Source organism: Neolamprologus multifasciatus, chromosome 22 (assembly GCF_963576455.1).
Source record: "Neolamprologus multifasciatus chromosome 22, fNeoMul1.2, whole genome shotgun sequence".
In the NCBI taxonomy this organism is placed as follows: domain Eukaryota; kingdom Metazoa; phylum Chordata; class Actinopteri; order Cichliformes; family Cichlidae; genus Neolamprologus; species Neolamprologus multifasciatus.
Genome location: NC_140459.1, coordinates 3,870,801 through 3,884,623, shown reverse-complemented (window position 1 = coordinate 3,884,623; position 13,823 = coordinate 3,870,801). Strand labels below are relative to the sequence as shown.

Genomic DNA, 13,823 nt, shown 5'->3' with positions numbered 1-13,823 from the left:
TCAATTCATGTCGATTCGATTCAATTCGATTCAATTCGATTCAATTCGATTCAATTCAATTTGATTCATGTTGATTCGATTCAATTCGATTCGATTCGATTCAATTCAATTCAATTGAATTCATGTCGATTCAATTCAATTCAATTCAATTCATGTCGATTCGATTCAATTCGATTCGATTCGATTCGATTCGATTCGATTCAATTCAATTCAATTCAATTCAATTCGATTCGATTCGATTCAATTCATGTCGATTCGATTCAATTCATGTCGATTCGATTCAATTCGATTTGATTCAATTCAATTCAATTCAATTCAATTCAATTCAGTTCAATTCGATTCAATTCAATTTGATTCATGTCGATTCGATTCAATTCGATTCGGCTAACATTTTCTCCAGCTTTTGACCTTTTCCTTCAGCTGCGTGAGCACTCAGCAAAGGTATACGAGGGGCTGGTTGCATTAGGAGATCTGACTGGACAATTGAGTGTGGGCAATAAAAATGAATGAAAGGGCACATCAAGGCAGCTAGAATTTACCAGCTGGCTTTGTCTTAAGCTTACGAGTCAGTTTGGTCCACACTGTATTTGTGAGAACACAATACACAACCCACTTCGATTGGTTTTGCATGTATGTGCGTTTGTACTGTCTGTCTTTAGTGTTCTGTAGAGTTCAGTCACTGATCTGCAAGTATCATAAACCTGTGTAACACAAAAGAGCAGTTCAGAGCAACCTGAAATCTGTCTGGTTTATGTCTGCAGACTTTCATGCCACGAGGAACAAAATAAACTGTAAAGACAAGTAACAGTAACTGATTTGTGTATAGTTAAACTCACTATCCACATTATCCAAAATAACCAATGACCTTCTTATGGCAGCTGACTCCAGTTTACTTTCTATTCTTATTCTCCTCGATCTGAGTTCCACTGTCGACGCTATTTCTCACTCTCTTCTCCTCAGTAGGCTAGCCTCCATCGGTCTCTCCCGTACTCACACTAGCCTGGTTAAAATCATACCTGTCTGATCACACTCAGTTTGTTCGACTCAAATCCTTCACTTCTCAGCCCTTTCCTCTGGTCACTGGCGTGCCCCAGGGATCTGTCCTGGGGCCCTTCTTTTCATTATCTACCTTCTTCCGCTTGGACACATTTTCCGTAAATATAATATCCAGTTTCACTGTTATGCTGTTCCTTACCTCCTGATTTATGAAATATAACTTCCTTCTCTCTCTTTAAGTCTTAACTCAAAACTCAATTGTACAAAATAGCTTATCCCAAATATCCTTTCCACTCTATTTTACATTTGTTTTATGTCTTATGCCTTTATGATTGTGTAAACTGATTGCTTTTATGTTGCTTTTATTATTCTGCTGTGTACAGTGTCCTTGAGTGTTTTGAAAGGTGCTTTCAAGTAAAATGGATTATTTTATTTGAAAAAAGAAGAATGAAAGTAAAATTATTTTCAATGCTGAAAAAAAATCTCAAGAAGTCAAGGAAATGCACACATTTGATCTTGATAACTGAAATATTCAAACTTTAAATCTTTACTGACATAATGCTCTTGTCATCTTTTCAGTATGAATGCAAAGCAGACAACTAACAAATAGTTTGGATGCTTTATTAAAAGAGGTATAATCAAAAGACAGGGCATGTGGACAGGTAGGCAGCAATCCAGAGAAAATGAGAGTGGCTTGGTGGAGACTTTGCAGACACGTGACTAAAAAAATGTGTCCCAGAAGTTCTTAGTTGGATTCAGCTCTGGAAAATGTCAGAGACAGTCAATGGTATCAATGCCCACAATGGTTCTGAGGAGGTCATCTGTATGATCCTCCAAGGATATGCCTCCCAGACCATCGCTGACCACTGCCGAACGATCACGCTGGATGATGCTGCAGTCAGAAAAATGCCTACACTGCATCTCAAGACTCTTTCACCTCCATCTGTATGAACCTGCTCTCATCTATGATAAGAAGGCAGTGGTGAATCTGATAGACTCTGGTGAATTCCAATTAAGATGCATGACGTGGGACTGTGAGCACAGGTCCCACTAAAGGATGTCAGACCGTTATTCCAGCAGATGGAGTCTGTTTCTCATAGTGTGCGGCCAGAAACATGCAAATGAGCACCAGTGTTCCTCCTGTTATACTCACTACACCCCAGTGTCCTGATCAGGCGTCGCGATGTCGTCAACCGTATGATGTATTCATCTTCAGTTACACATGCACCTTCCATTAGGGGAGATGTACAGGGCCGGTGTCCCTCTGCAGATCTCCACTTCTTTGTTTGTTACAACAGTTTTATAGAAGCGAGCCCATCGTAAAACCCACATGGTGTGTTGTAAACCCAAAACACTGTGTTTGTGTACGTATGTGTGTGCATGTGAGTGCCTATATGTACGCGTACCTGTGTGTGTGTTATGAAGTTATGAAGGCACTGAACGGCAATATTTCAGCCCGTGTTACAGCAAAATGCCCGAGTAACGAAATACGCTGGCTCTGATTGGCTGAGCCTACAATGCCCACAATGCCTTCCGAATCATGTGACAACCCCTTGGCTTTGGTAATTGCGCTTTGCTGTTCCACTTGAACGAAGTATTGTTGATCTAGTTAGCAATTAGCCTATAGCCTATCGTTCTGATCGCCTCACTCAAAAGGCGCGATGGGTGCTTCTACTTACGAAAATTTTCGACTTACAAAAAGTACGAGCTGTCATCGAGCAAAAACGGGAGCTGGAAGCATGTAAATATAATAATAACCACTGCAGCCAAGAAGAGTGCCTGACGAGCCCAGTTGTAAGTAAGCTATTAAGACTCGACTGTACACCGTGTTCGTGTTTTCCTCCAAAAACAATAAGTTCTGTTGGAGCAGCCTTTCAACGCCTCTCTCTGTCTCTGCTAGCAAAGTTGACCCAGACAACAAAGTAAAGCTAGTTTTCAGCTACGAGCCGACACAGAACCCACCGTATTAGCCAGAGGTCCCTTTACTACGGTTCGGAGCCGCAGACCTGTTTGTAAAAAGCATGATAATATATTAAAAGTATTCAGAATACGTTACTCTCATTGAGTAACGTAACGGAATACGTTACAAAATACATTTTGAGGCATGTATTCTGTAATCTGTTAAAAGTAACCTTTCCAACATTATGTGTGTGAGACAATAATGCTTATGCTAGGCCTTCAAAAGGCTGAAGTTTAGCCAGGAAAGCAAGTAAGAGGATTTACCAGCTGTACTCTGGCTTTCTGCAACAGTCTTAAGATGTGAGTTAAATCACTATGACTTAACCCTCTAGTCCTATTTGGGTTAATATTCTCTTATCTCTAATCTACACCTCCACCGTCTCCTCCTTGTTCTCTTCTTCTTGTGGCATCTATAGCAGGATGCAGAGCTTCTTGGATTTAGTAACTGGAAGCTCCAGAGCAGCAAGAATAGCCTCATCAAACACGTTCTTCAATCCTTCCTGAGAGAGACAAAAAAAGAAAAACAACAACAAAACAAACACATGAGAGAGGTTTAGCAAGTTAAAACTGTTTGAGCTGTTTGTCTTGCTTTCTTCACGGGTGATAAGTCCTTGAACCAGCGGGCCTGCGAGGCGCAGACCCAACAGAGAGGCTCCTCTTGGTGCCAAAATGACTTCCAGTTCTATAGAAAACAGCCCTCTTTGACCTTAGTAAACACTTTCCTGGTGCCTGTACTGGGTGTAAATCCTAACCCAGATGACATCACACATCACAACTAACTCTAAAATACTAATGTTGAGTGATTTTCACCCATGTGAACATTTTACAAAACCTGCTTGTTAGTGTTCCAGGGTTAAAGAGATCGATCGAGCTGAACTCAGTGGGAATATACACCAATATAAACATCTGTTGGCTTCTGTTGGTAGTTTAAAGCCAATGTGAAGCATCAGGAATGAGGATTTGCGCCTTTAAGTCTGAGGCCATGGCTGTGAGTTGGTAAAGGGCAGCGTGCCCAGTCCCACTTGAGTATGAGTAGGAATGGGCATGAGTGAGTGGAGAAGTTTAAATGTCTCAGGGTCATGAGTGAGGGAAGAAGAATGGATTGGTGTGCATGTAAGTAGCTGAGCATGCAAGTAATGCTGTCAATATACTGGTCAATCTACACCAACACCCTCACCTATGGTCACGAGCTTCATGTAGTGACTGAAAGAGTAAAGCTGCAGATGCAAGTGGCTGAAATGTGCTTCCTGTGGGCTCACTGTTTAAAAAAGAACTCAGTCATTCAAGACAGACTCAGCATCATGGGTGTCATGTGCCTCAGTCTGGTCACTCTTTTCATCTTTCTTCTTCATCTGTGTGTGGATGTGATTATTTACTAACCAATCTCTGGAAACCCAGGAGAGGCACACATGTTTCCTATCAGCAATCAATACAATAATTAACCCTGGGTTCCACTACCGCTTGTTAACCCACTCTGACCTACTCGTGCTCTGCTGGCTGAATTGGCACACAGCCTTGGATTTTAAGGTACCTTTATCACTAATGAAGACGTTCATATTTCTCTTAACTTTGCACCCAAAAACTTACAGACACCAGTGCTTGTTTCTCAGCAGAAACACCAGCAGACTTCTTCTCCCTCGTACCTGTGTCTCAGCTGAACACTCCACGTATTTGACTGCCTTCAGCTTACGAGCCACTTCCTCTCCACTCGTGAAGGTCACAGCGTGTTGGTTTCTCTGGGCCAGCTTCTCCAGGGTGTCGCTGTCATCTCTTAAATGCACCTGAGTCCCGACCAACAGGAAGGGCGTCCCCGGGCAGTGGTGTGAAATCTCTGGCACCCACTGTGGAAAAATCAAGGTCAGGTTTGATGGGCTTTTACTGCAACAACTGCCCTGTAGCTCTGTGTGTGCGTATATCTCTGAAGTTAGAAACCAAACAAAATTACCTTTGTGACTTTGTCACCTGCCTGCTGTAACCCTTATTTCCTTCAAGATTAATAAAGTATTCTGATTCTGAGAATATAAAGCGCCTTGAGGCGACTGTTTTGAAGAAAATGTTACATAACTTAATCTGATATTGGATTATTACATATTTTGGCAAATAACTTCCCCGTGTGAGCATGAAAACATAATATTCATTAGACGTTTATCTCTCCCTGAAGTCCGTTTTGAATTAGAGACACTGCAGTTATTTGTTTTAGAAACATCATCATTAGATGTCCCGGTGGTTAAAGACCACTAATTAAACAAAACAATCAAGATAAAACCAGGATCAATGAAACAACCTAGAGATGCCAACATAAAAAACCTCAAATTAAAAGCCGAGGTAGAAAAGTGAGTTTTAAAACGAGATTTAAAAGATAATGTTGATTCTGCAGTATGACTATTAAGTAGCAGTTTCTTCCAGAGTCTTAAAACTGTGACTGCAAACTCCCAATCTGGAGATCCAAATCGAGACCTCTGCTGCACTATGAGCATCTGGCTAGAAGATCTTAGAGCTCTTTTGGGGTTAAATAAGTTGAGCAGGTTGGTTAAATAGCTGGGTACCACACCATTTAAAACTTTAAAAGGAAGAAAAATCTTAAAACCAGTAGAAAAATGGACAGGAAGTCTGTGAAAACCTGCTAAAAGTTGAGTGATGTGATCATGCAGCGGCATTTTGGACTAACTGCAAACGATTAAGAGTGTTTCAGACCTAAACACAGAGGATTACAGTGGTCCAAACTAGGCATGAAGGCATGAGCACATTTTTCAAGGTCTTTTGGAAGAAGATGTGATTTTGTTTTGGTGATTTCACATAACTGATTAACATCTGGTCTTTACAACTGCGGTCAGTTGCTTCTCAGATTTAAAAGAAGTATCTAAAAACACTGATTTTTAACAATCAAAGAACAACGAGAAGCAAATAATGAAGCACAACGTTGCTGACAGGTGAGTGTTTTTTGTTTTCTTCTCCTCAGTTTCATCTGTGATTACAATAGTACGGCATTACAGAGTTTATGCAAATAGGAAGATGTGTATAAATATTGTCATTTTATAGATAATTCATTTTTATAGATATGTAGAAAAATATATTTAATTTGATATATTTTTTTATTTTAGTACTAGCCAATGGGAACATGTTGATGGATGTTCCGATAAGGAATTTTTTAAACTTTATTTTTGAGTAGAACAAGAAGACTTTGTGGTTTTTTTTGTTTTTTTTTTAACAAATATTGCATATTGAGGTTTCCTTTAACTGACAGTCTTTGAGAGTTTGTGGGACTTAAAGGGCAGCCAGTGAACAGAATCACCTAATTAAATTAAGAGTCAGTATTTTGAATCCCCGTCAAATTAGAAACAAAACACAGTTACCAGCTAAACAAACCATCTCTGTGATGTTCTCGAAAGATGACGGTGATACGACAGAGAAACACAGAAGCAAGATGTCGGTCTGAGGGTAGTTGAAGGGTCGCAGTGTATCAAAATCTTCCTGACCTGCAGGGGAAACACAACACAAGTGTCCGAACAAAGGTATGTCTGTGAAGGTTCTCAGTCATCCAGGTCATCGTAGTCTAAGGAGCTTGGAAAGAAAAGCGTCTGGACTTCTTTGAGTTGCTTGAAGACGTTTCACCTTCATCCGAGAAGCTTCTTCAGTTCTAAGGTCAAATGGTGGAGAGTCCCAGATTTAAACCCAGTTGGAGTTTTCCCCCAAAGAGCGACAAAGGACCCCCTGATGATCCTCTACCTGATCACACGAGCCAAGGTGTGAAAGCGGGTGTGGGTCACAATCTCTCCACCATTTGACCTTAGAACTGAAGAAGCTTCTCAGATGAGAGGTGAAACGTCTTCAAGCAACTCAAAGAAGTCCAGACGCTTTTCTTTCCAAGCTCCTTAGACTCTGAACAATGGTGTTACCCCTCCCCCAGAAAATGAATTTCCAAGTGGAAATGACCTGAACTGAAAAAGGGTGTTCCCCACTTTCTGTCATCAAAGGTTTGACTAATGTCTGTGAAGGTTCTCAGTCATCCAAATCATCGTAGTCTTCGGAGACTCAGCTGTCCATCTGCATCTAAAGGACAAAGGTCACTCTTTCGAGGATGCCAATGTTCACATTTTGGACAGAGAGGACAGATGGTTTCAAAGAGGAGTGAAAGAAGCATCTATGTCCACTGTGAGCGACCATCTTTGAACAGAGGCGGTGGTTTACGACACAAACTCTCTGCCATCTATAATCCAGTTTTGAGATCCCTTCCCAGACGCCTTAACGCCCACTCACATCCTGGGCCATCTGACCTCAGGAAATCGCATGATAAGGTGGGGCCAGGTTTCACAATGAACTCACCCGAAACCCTGGCTGATTGGGACCCACACCCAGTTCCACACCTTGGCTCATGTGATTAGGTAGAGGATCATTAGGGGGGACACTCCCACAGGGGGACACTCCCACAGGGGGACACTCCCACGGGGCTTGAATCTGGGACTCCCCACCATTTGACCTTAGAACTGAAGAAGCTTCTTGGATGAGAGGTGAAACGTCTTCAAGCAACTTAAAGAAGTCCAGACGCTTTTCTTTCTAAGCTCCTTAGACTAAGATGACTGAGAACCTTCACAGACATTATACAACAGATTTTTTTTTGTATTTAATACACTGAGTTTCGATGTACTTTTTACCTGTAGTGTCATTTAATTCCACACTGTATATCTCTTCACCAACAATCACTGTCACAGCATAGTTGTCAAACACCTGGAGAAGACAGGGAACAAAAGTTAAACAAGACATAAACAAAGATAAGTAAACATGCAAATGCAGCAGAATCATTACAGCATGACTAAACAGAGTCAAACTGATTTATGAAATGAGCTGAGCACTTTCATGAATATTAGTTTGCAGCTCTTCAGGTAAGCAGATGTGTCACGTCATGTTCAGGCTTCTGCCACGTGTGTTAACAAGCAGCTAATCCCAACATTCCTGGTAACCTCGGCTCTGGATGTGAGCGGATGCAGGGAGTGTTTTATAGCTGCTGTGCTTACTTGAATACTTACTTTCAAACTCCAAACACACAACAACAGAAATTGGTCCACACTGTATTTGTGAGAACACAATACACAACCCACTTTGATTGGTTTTGCATGAATGTGTGTTTGTACTGTCTGTCTTTAGTGTCCTGTAGAGTTCAGTCACTGATATACAAGTATCATAAACCTGTGTGACACAAAAGAGCAGTTCAGATCTGTCTGGTGTATGTCTGCAAATTTTTGTGTCATGAGTTTCCTGCAGAGAAAAATGTTTTTTTGTTTTTTTTTAATCTGTGTTATTTAAACCTACTCACTGTGGGTATGTGTTCGTCCTTTAAGGCTGTGCCTGTATAGGCCAAGAGCAATTCATGCTTTCCTGAATCATGATCACCCACCACCACGAGCTTTATAGTCTGCATCTGAGAGGTAGGAAAAATAATTTTTAAAAAGGAGAAAATTGCGCTCAGGTTTCCTGGCAGTATTTATTTCAACTTAAAAGTACAAATTTTGACCCAATTTTTCTTTCAATTACAAATTTAACAATCCAATCAAAGAACAGATGGGTTTGGCTGTTGGAGGGGTGCTTTACTGAGCTTCATGTCCTGGAAGGGTAATATAGGGTAATATTTCTATGTGAATATCCCATAAGGGTCATACAAGCAGGGGCGGTCCTGGCCTGTTTGGTGCCCTGGGTGAACACTCATAAAATCTAAACTTTTGTTATTATTATTTTTGTTCTACTCAGTTTTATTCTCTTTTATCCAGTTGGCACTTTATCATCACTTGGTTAACTAAACAGGATTACTGGTCATGACTCGGTTGCTGTCCACAGTCAAAGTGAATGAACATAAACTTCAGTCTGTCTCCAGGTTTCCTGGAATGACTTTTTAAATCCAGCAGATGTTGCTGTTGAGCGATTCACTGAAACAGCGTCAACAGCAAGCAGAAGGAGCTCAGTCTGGATCCAGATTAGTTACTCAAATCCTAGTGAGAGTCCCAGCTTTTATATTTATGTCCTCTTTAATAAACATTTGTTTTGGTCTATATCTATTGACTTATTTAAGCAACACTAAGTCCTGATGCACTCAATAGAACACAAGATATCTCATGATATCTCGTGTATTGGTGGACTCTTTTAGCTCCAAACAGGCAGGAAATCACAACAGTTCGCCCTGTCCTCAGCATCACCTGTCACACCAACACTCTGCATGTCCTCCTTTTCTACATGTATGAATCTTCTCTGAGCCCTTCCACATTTCCTCCCGCCTGCCAGCTTCATCTTCAAGATCCTTTGTCCAATATATCCACGATCCCTCCTCTGGACATGTTCAAACCACTTCATCCTCGCCTCCCACAGATGTAATATTATCTACAGCTACTCTTAGTACCATTGATGTTAAGTTAGACTCTTTTTCTCCAATCGATCTTTCTGAGTTAACTTCAATAATTACTTCCTCCAAACCATCAACGTGTCTTTTAGACCCCATTCCTACAAAACTGCTCAAAGAAGTCCTGCCATTGATTAATTCTTCGATCTTATATATGATCAACCTATCTCTAATAATCGGCTATGTACCACAGGCCTTCAAGGTGGCTGCAGTTAAACCTTTACTCAAAAAGCCATCTCTAGACCCAGCAGTCTTAGCTAATTATAGGCCAATCTCCAACCTTCCTTTCATATCAAAAATCCTTGAAAGAGTAGTTGTCAAACAGCTAACAGATCATCTGCAGAGGAATGGTTTATTTGAAGAGTTTCAGTCAGGTTTCAGAGTTCATCACAGCACAGAAACAGCTTTATTGAAGGTTACAAATGATCTTCTTATGGCCTCTGACAGTGGACTCATCTCTGTGCTTGTCCTTCTTGACCTTAGTGCAGCATTGGATACTGTTGACCATAATATCCTATTAGAGCGATTAGAACATGCTGTAGGTATTACAGGTATTGCACTGCAGTGGTTTGTATCATATCTATCTAATAGACTCCAATTTGTGCATGTAAATGGAGAGTCCTCTTCACACACTGAGGTTAATTATGGAGTTCCACAGGGTTCGGTGCTAGGACCAATTCTGTTTACATTATACATGCTTCCCCTAGGCAGCATCATTAGAAGACATAGCATACATTTTCACTGCTATGCAGATGACACCCAGCTCTATCTGTCCATGAAGCCAGATAACACACACCAATTAGTTAAACTGCAGGAATGTCTTAAAGACATAAAGACTTGGATGGCCACTAACTTTCTGCTTCTTAACTCAGATAAAACTGAGGTCATTGTACTCGGCGCTGAAAAGCTTAGAAATATGGTATCTAACCAGATTCTTACTCTGGATGGCATTACCTTGGCCTCCAGTAACATTGTGAGGAACCTTGGAGTCATTTTTGACCAGGACATGTCCTTCAACGCACATATTAAACAAATATGTAAGACTGCGTTCTTCCATTTGCGCAACATCTCTAAAATTAGAAATATCCTGTCTCAGAGTGACGCTGAAAAACTAGTTCATGCATTTATTACTTCCAGGCTAGACTACTGCAATTCATTATTATCAGGATGTCCAAAAAACTCACTGAAAAGCCTTCAGCTAATCCAAAATGCTGCAGCAAGAGTACTGACAGGGACTAGAAAGAGAGAGCATATTTCTCCTGTTTTGGCTTCCCTTCATTGGCTTCCTGTTAAATCCAGAATTGAATTCAAAATCCTGCTCCTCACATACAAGGTCTTAAATAATCAGGCCCCATCTTATCTTAATGACCTTGTAGTACCATATTTCCCTATTAGAGCACTTCGCTCGCGCTCTGCAGGCCTACTTGTTGTTCCTAGAGTATTTAAAAGTAGAATGGGAGGGAGAGCCTTCAGTTTTCAGGCCCCTCTTCTGTGGAACCAGCTTCCAGTTTGGATTCAGGAGACAGACACTATCTCTACTTTTAAGATTAGGCTTAAAACCTTCCTTTTTGCTAAAGCATATAGTTAGGGCTGGACCAGGTGACCCTGAATCCTCCCTTAGTTATGCTGCAATAGACGTAGGCTGCTGGGGGATTCCCATGATGCATTGAGTTTTTCCTTTCCAGTCACCTTTCTCACTCACTATGTGTTAACAGACCTCTCTGCATTGAATCATATCTGTTATTAACCTCTGTCTCTCTTCCACAGCATGTCTTTATCCTGTCTTCCTTCTCTCACCCCAACCGGTCGCAGGAGATGGCCCCGCCCCTCCCTGAGCCTGGTTCTGCCGGAGGTTTCTTCCTGTTAAAAGGGAGTTTTTCCTTCCCACTGTCGCCAAAGTGCTGCTCATAGGGGGTCATATGATTGTTGGGTTTTTCTCTGTATCTATGAAGCGCCTTGAGGCGACTTTTGTTGTGATTTGGCGCTATATAAATAAAATTGAAGATGAAAGGCCTCTATGACTCCCTCTATTATACTAATTTCTAATTCTGTCCATCCCGTTGACTCCCAGTGGATGGTATCTGGTATCTGGGTACGCCTGCTCTACTAACCTGTTCCACTTGTTAGTGCAGTTAGCCCATATGAGGCCTGCTTTCTAGTTGTTGCTGTTCAGCAGCAGCTTGGACAGCTAACATTATATCTCAGCATTTCAGCTCCAGCTTTTCACCACTTCTTCACACTGAAGCTTTTCTAGAAGCTGCATGAACGCACAGCGAACGCGATCACATCAAGGCAGCTATGAAAGCAAGAAGATTTACTAGCTTGCTGGATTCACTCTCTGGGTACTCTGGCTTTCTGAAACAATCTCAAGTTGTCAGTAACCCAAGTTAAATCACTATGACTTTGGGTTAATATTCTCTAATCTACCCTTAGGCCCCCTCCTCGATTCAGAGATTCATGTAAATGCCCTCCTTGACTTCCTGCTCAGCGTTCCTCCCTGTCCAGAATGTGTAAATCCTCATCATGGGGAGGCTACATCTTTCTTCATCTTACAATGCTGTGATTGCAGCAACTCTGTGAATGGTACTCATGGCCATTGATCAGTGGGCTTTCATCAGTAGTTGTTGATCAATCTTCATGAGAATTTGCATATTAATGATCAAGGAACTGACCTCACAGCCCATTGGTCATTCAGTGGTGCTGGTTTCAGTCACTGTGTAAATGTACTGTTAATAAGGTTTGGGGAACCTGCAGTCAGCTGAGACTGAAGAAGTCAGTTGGATGAGTGACGAAACGTTTCTATGTCCAGATGAACAGAATCAACCTTTTGGGAGTTAGCATTACTTCTGTTCTAACAAATAAATAACGAAACACAACATTAAATAAGAGGTCACTCAATTTATTGCTAGTTTTAAATACATTTGACTTTCAAAGTATAGTGATAGTAAAACATATGAAAAAAAAGATCAAAGGAGCACGAGTTGTAAAGATTTTTGGTTACCAGTTAATTTCAGTCTCTAACTATTATCTTACTCATCTTGTCAGTCAAAAACTGATGACTGACTGCACAGTGTTAGATAAAAGTCTACACAAGATGTAACTGGTTGTAAAATACAATAGGCAGAATTTAAATAATACAAAACAAACAAATGCTTGCCTGATATGTTCACAGAGGAGATTTGTGGGCTGTGGCCTACCTCAGTATCTTCTCCGGGTCAGTCAGGAGCTTTTCAGTATAATTCCAGCATCAGCGTCGTCGTGCTGTCACGGTTCATCAGTATTTTAACACTGATCTGAAGGTTGTTCGGCCTCGAGAATATACTCTCAGTAATAATAGTGACTCAGAGGCTGCCGAGAAAATCTTCTGAGTGTGCTCCTGTTTTATCATCCAGTCTGTCCTGTTCTGCACTCTTTTCAAAAACGAAACTATGTCAAGTTGTAGTTTATGTCACTGACAGCGCCTACCTTTCGTTCTACCTGTTCACACCTGCTGGGGTGTGATGCATTCAAGTTCCCTTCCTCACTTATTGCACGAAGCATTACTGGCTGACTCCCAGTGGATGGTGTCTGCAGCCCTGCTTCCTCAATCGCCTTTTTGCAAATCTCACAACAGGAATGTGCAAATTCCCTGCTGACTCGGCTCGGATATCTACAGGCAAGATTCAAGCGCACCCAAATGAGCGCATTAGCTGTCGTATGCGCATCACGCAGAGGGAGAGTGAGAGACGAAAGGCGCAGCGGCAGAGCAGTTGCAGTTTTGTGTGATTCCGTGTGAGTTAATGAAACTGTGTGTTATTACCTTTGATAGGTTAACTGGTGTGATAATAGTTATAGTTGTTTGTGCAGGTTAAAGCTAAAGTTGTGCCGCTGTAAACTGATATCATGTTAGTAGGTTTATTTAATTATTTAATTAATTTGCACTAAGTCAATACCAGTGGCCTAAATCTCCTCCAATAATTACATCCCGCGGTTAAAGGATTTTTCTGTTGTTTATTGTTTAGTTTAATTGTTGTTAGCTTGCCACGTTCTTGCCTTCCCACTAGCAAATTGGAAGATATGTGCTATTTAGCCAACTTATGCTCTTACAGCGACCCCTTGTGGACATTGTGAAATATTGCTGTGTCTGAGTAGATGATGTGTTCTGATTGTTTCTTAGTTATCTTTGACCCTACTAGCTATAGCATTACCTGTTTCTGTTTCCAGACAACCATGCTTATAGTCACCTATACTGCATCTGCTACAATTATAAATTCATGCCTGGCTGCATCACAGTTGGATTTATCATGGAAAGCCCTGATGTAACCAGTTCTTCTGTGAAGCTTCATTAAAGACAGTGAACTAAACTCTAAGTCTTTCTGACCGAAGACTTAGGCCAGACTTGTATACCCAACACTTCCAGTATATATATACTCTACAAGGAATGTCATTCTTACCACTCTTAACTCAGCTCTCAAATTGGTTAAGGCATTTTTCATAACAGTTT

General features: G+C 41.1%; 1 protein-coding gene across 1 annotated transcript; it reads right to left on the bottom strand.

Moving 5' to 3' along the window:
- Positions 1–291: 291 nt before the first annotated feature.
- LOC146492661 (cell division control protein 42 homolog) lies at positions 292–13,661 on the bottom strand. The gene is made up of 6 exons (XM_085149581.1): positions 12,538–13,661; positions 8,267–8,371; positions 7,608–7,680; positions 6,322–6,431; positions 4,599–4,796; positions 292–3,455 (listed from the first exon to the last, which is right to left on the bottom strand). Exons 2-6 carry the CDS (start codon positions 8,369–8,371, stop codon positions 3,366–3,368), a joined length of 576 nt encoding a protein of 191 aa, XP_085005707.1. The 5' UTR covers positions 12,538–13,661; the 3' UTR covers positions 292–3,365.
- Between the last annotated feature and the right edge of the window lie 162 nt (positions 13,662–13,823).

What these genes read in the sequence shown, in the direction of transcription:
- LOC146492661 (XM_085149581.1), bottom strand. Translation starts at nt 8,371, where the DNA reads ATGCAGACTATAAAGCTCGTGGTGGTGGGTGATCATGATTCAGGAAAG. An exon ending in GGAATTAAATGACACTACAG is followed by an intron (nt 6,432 to 7,607) that starts GTAAAAAGTACA and finishes TTTCCCCTGCAG; the next exon opens with GTCAGGAAGATTTTGATACA. An exon ending in TCGAGAACATCACAGAGATG is followed by an intron (nt 4,797 to 6,321) that starts GTTTGTTTAGCT and finishes ATTTTTCCACAG; the next exon opens with TGGGTGCCAGAGATTTCACA.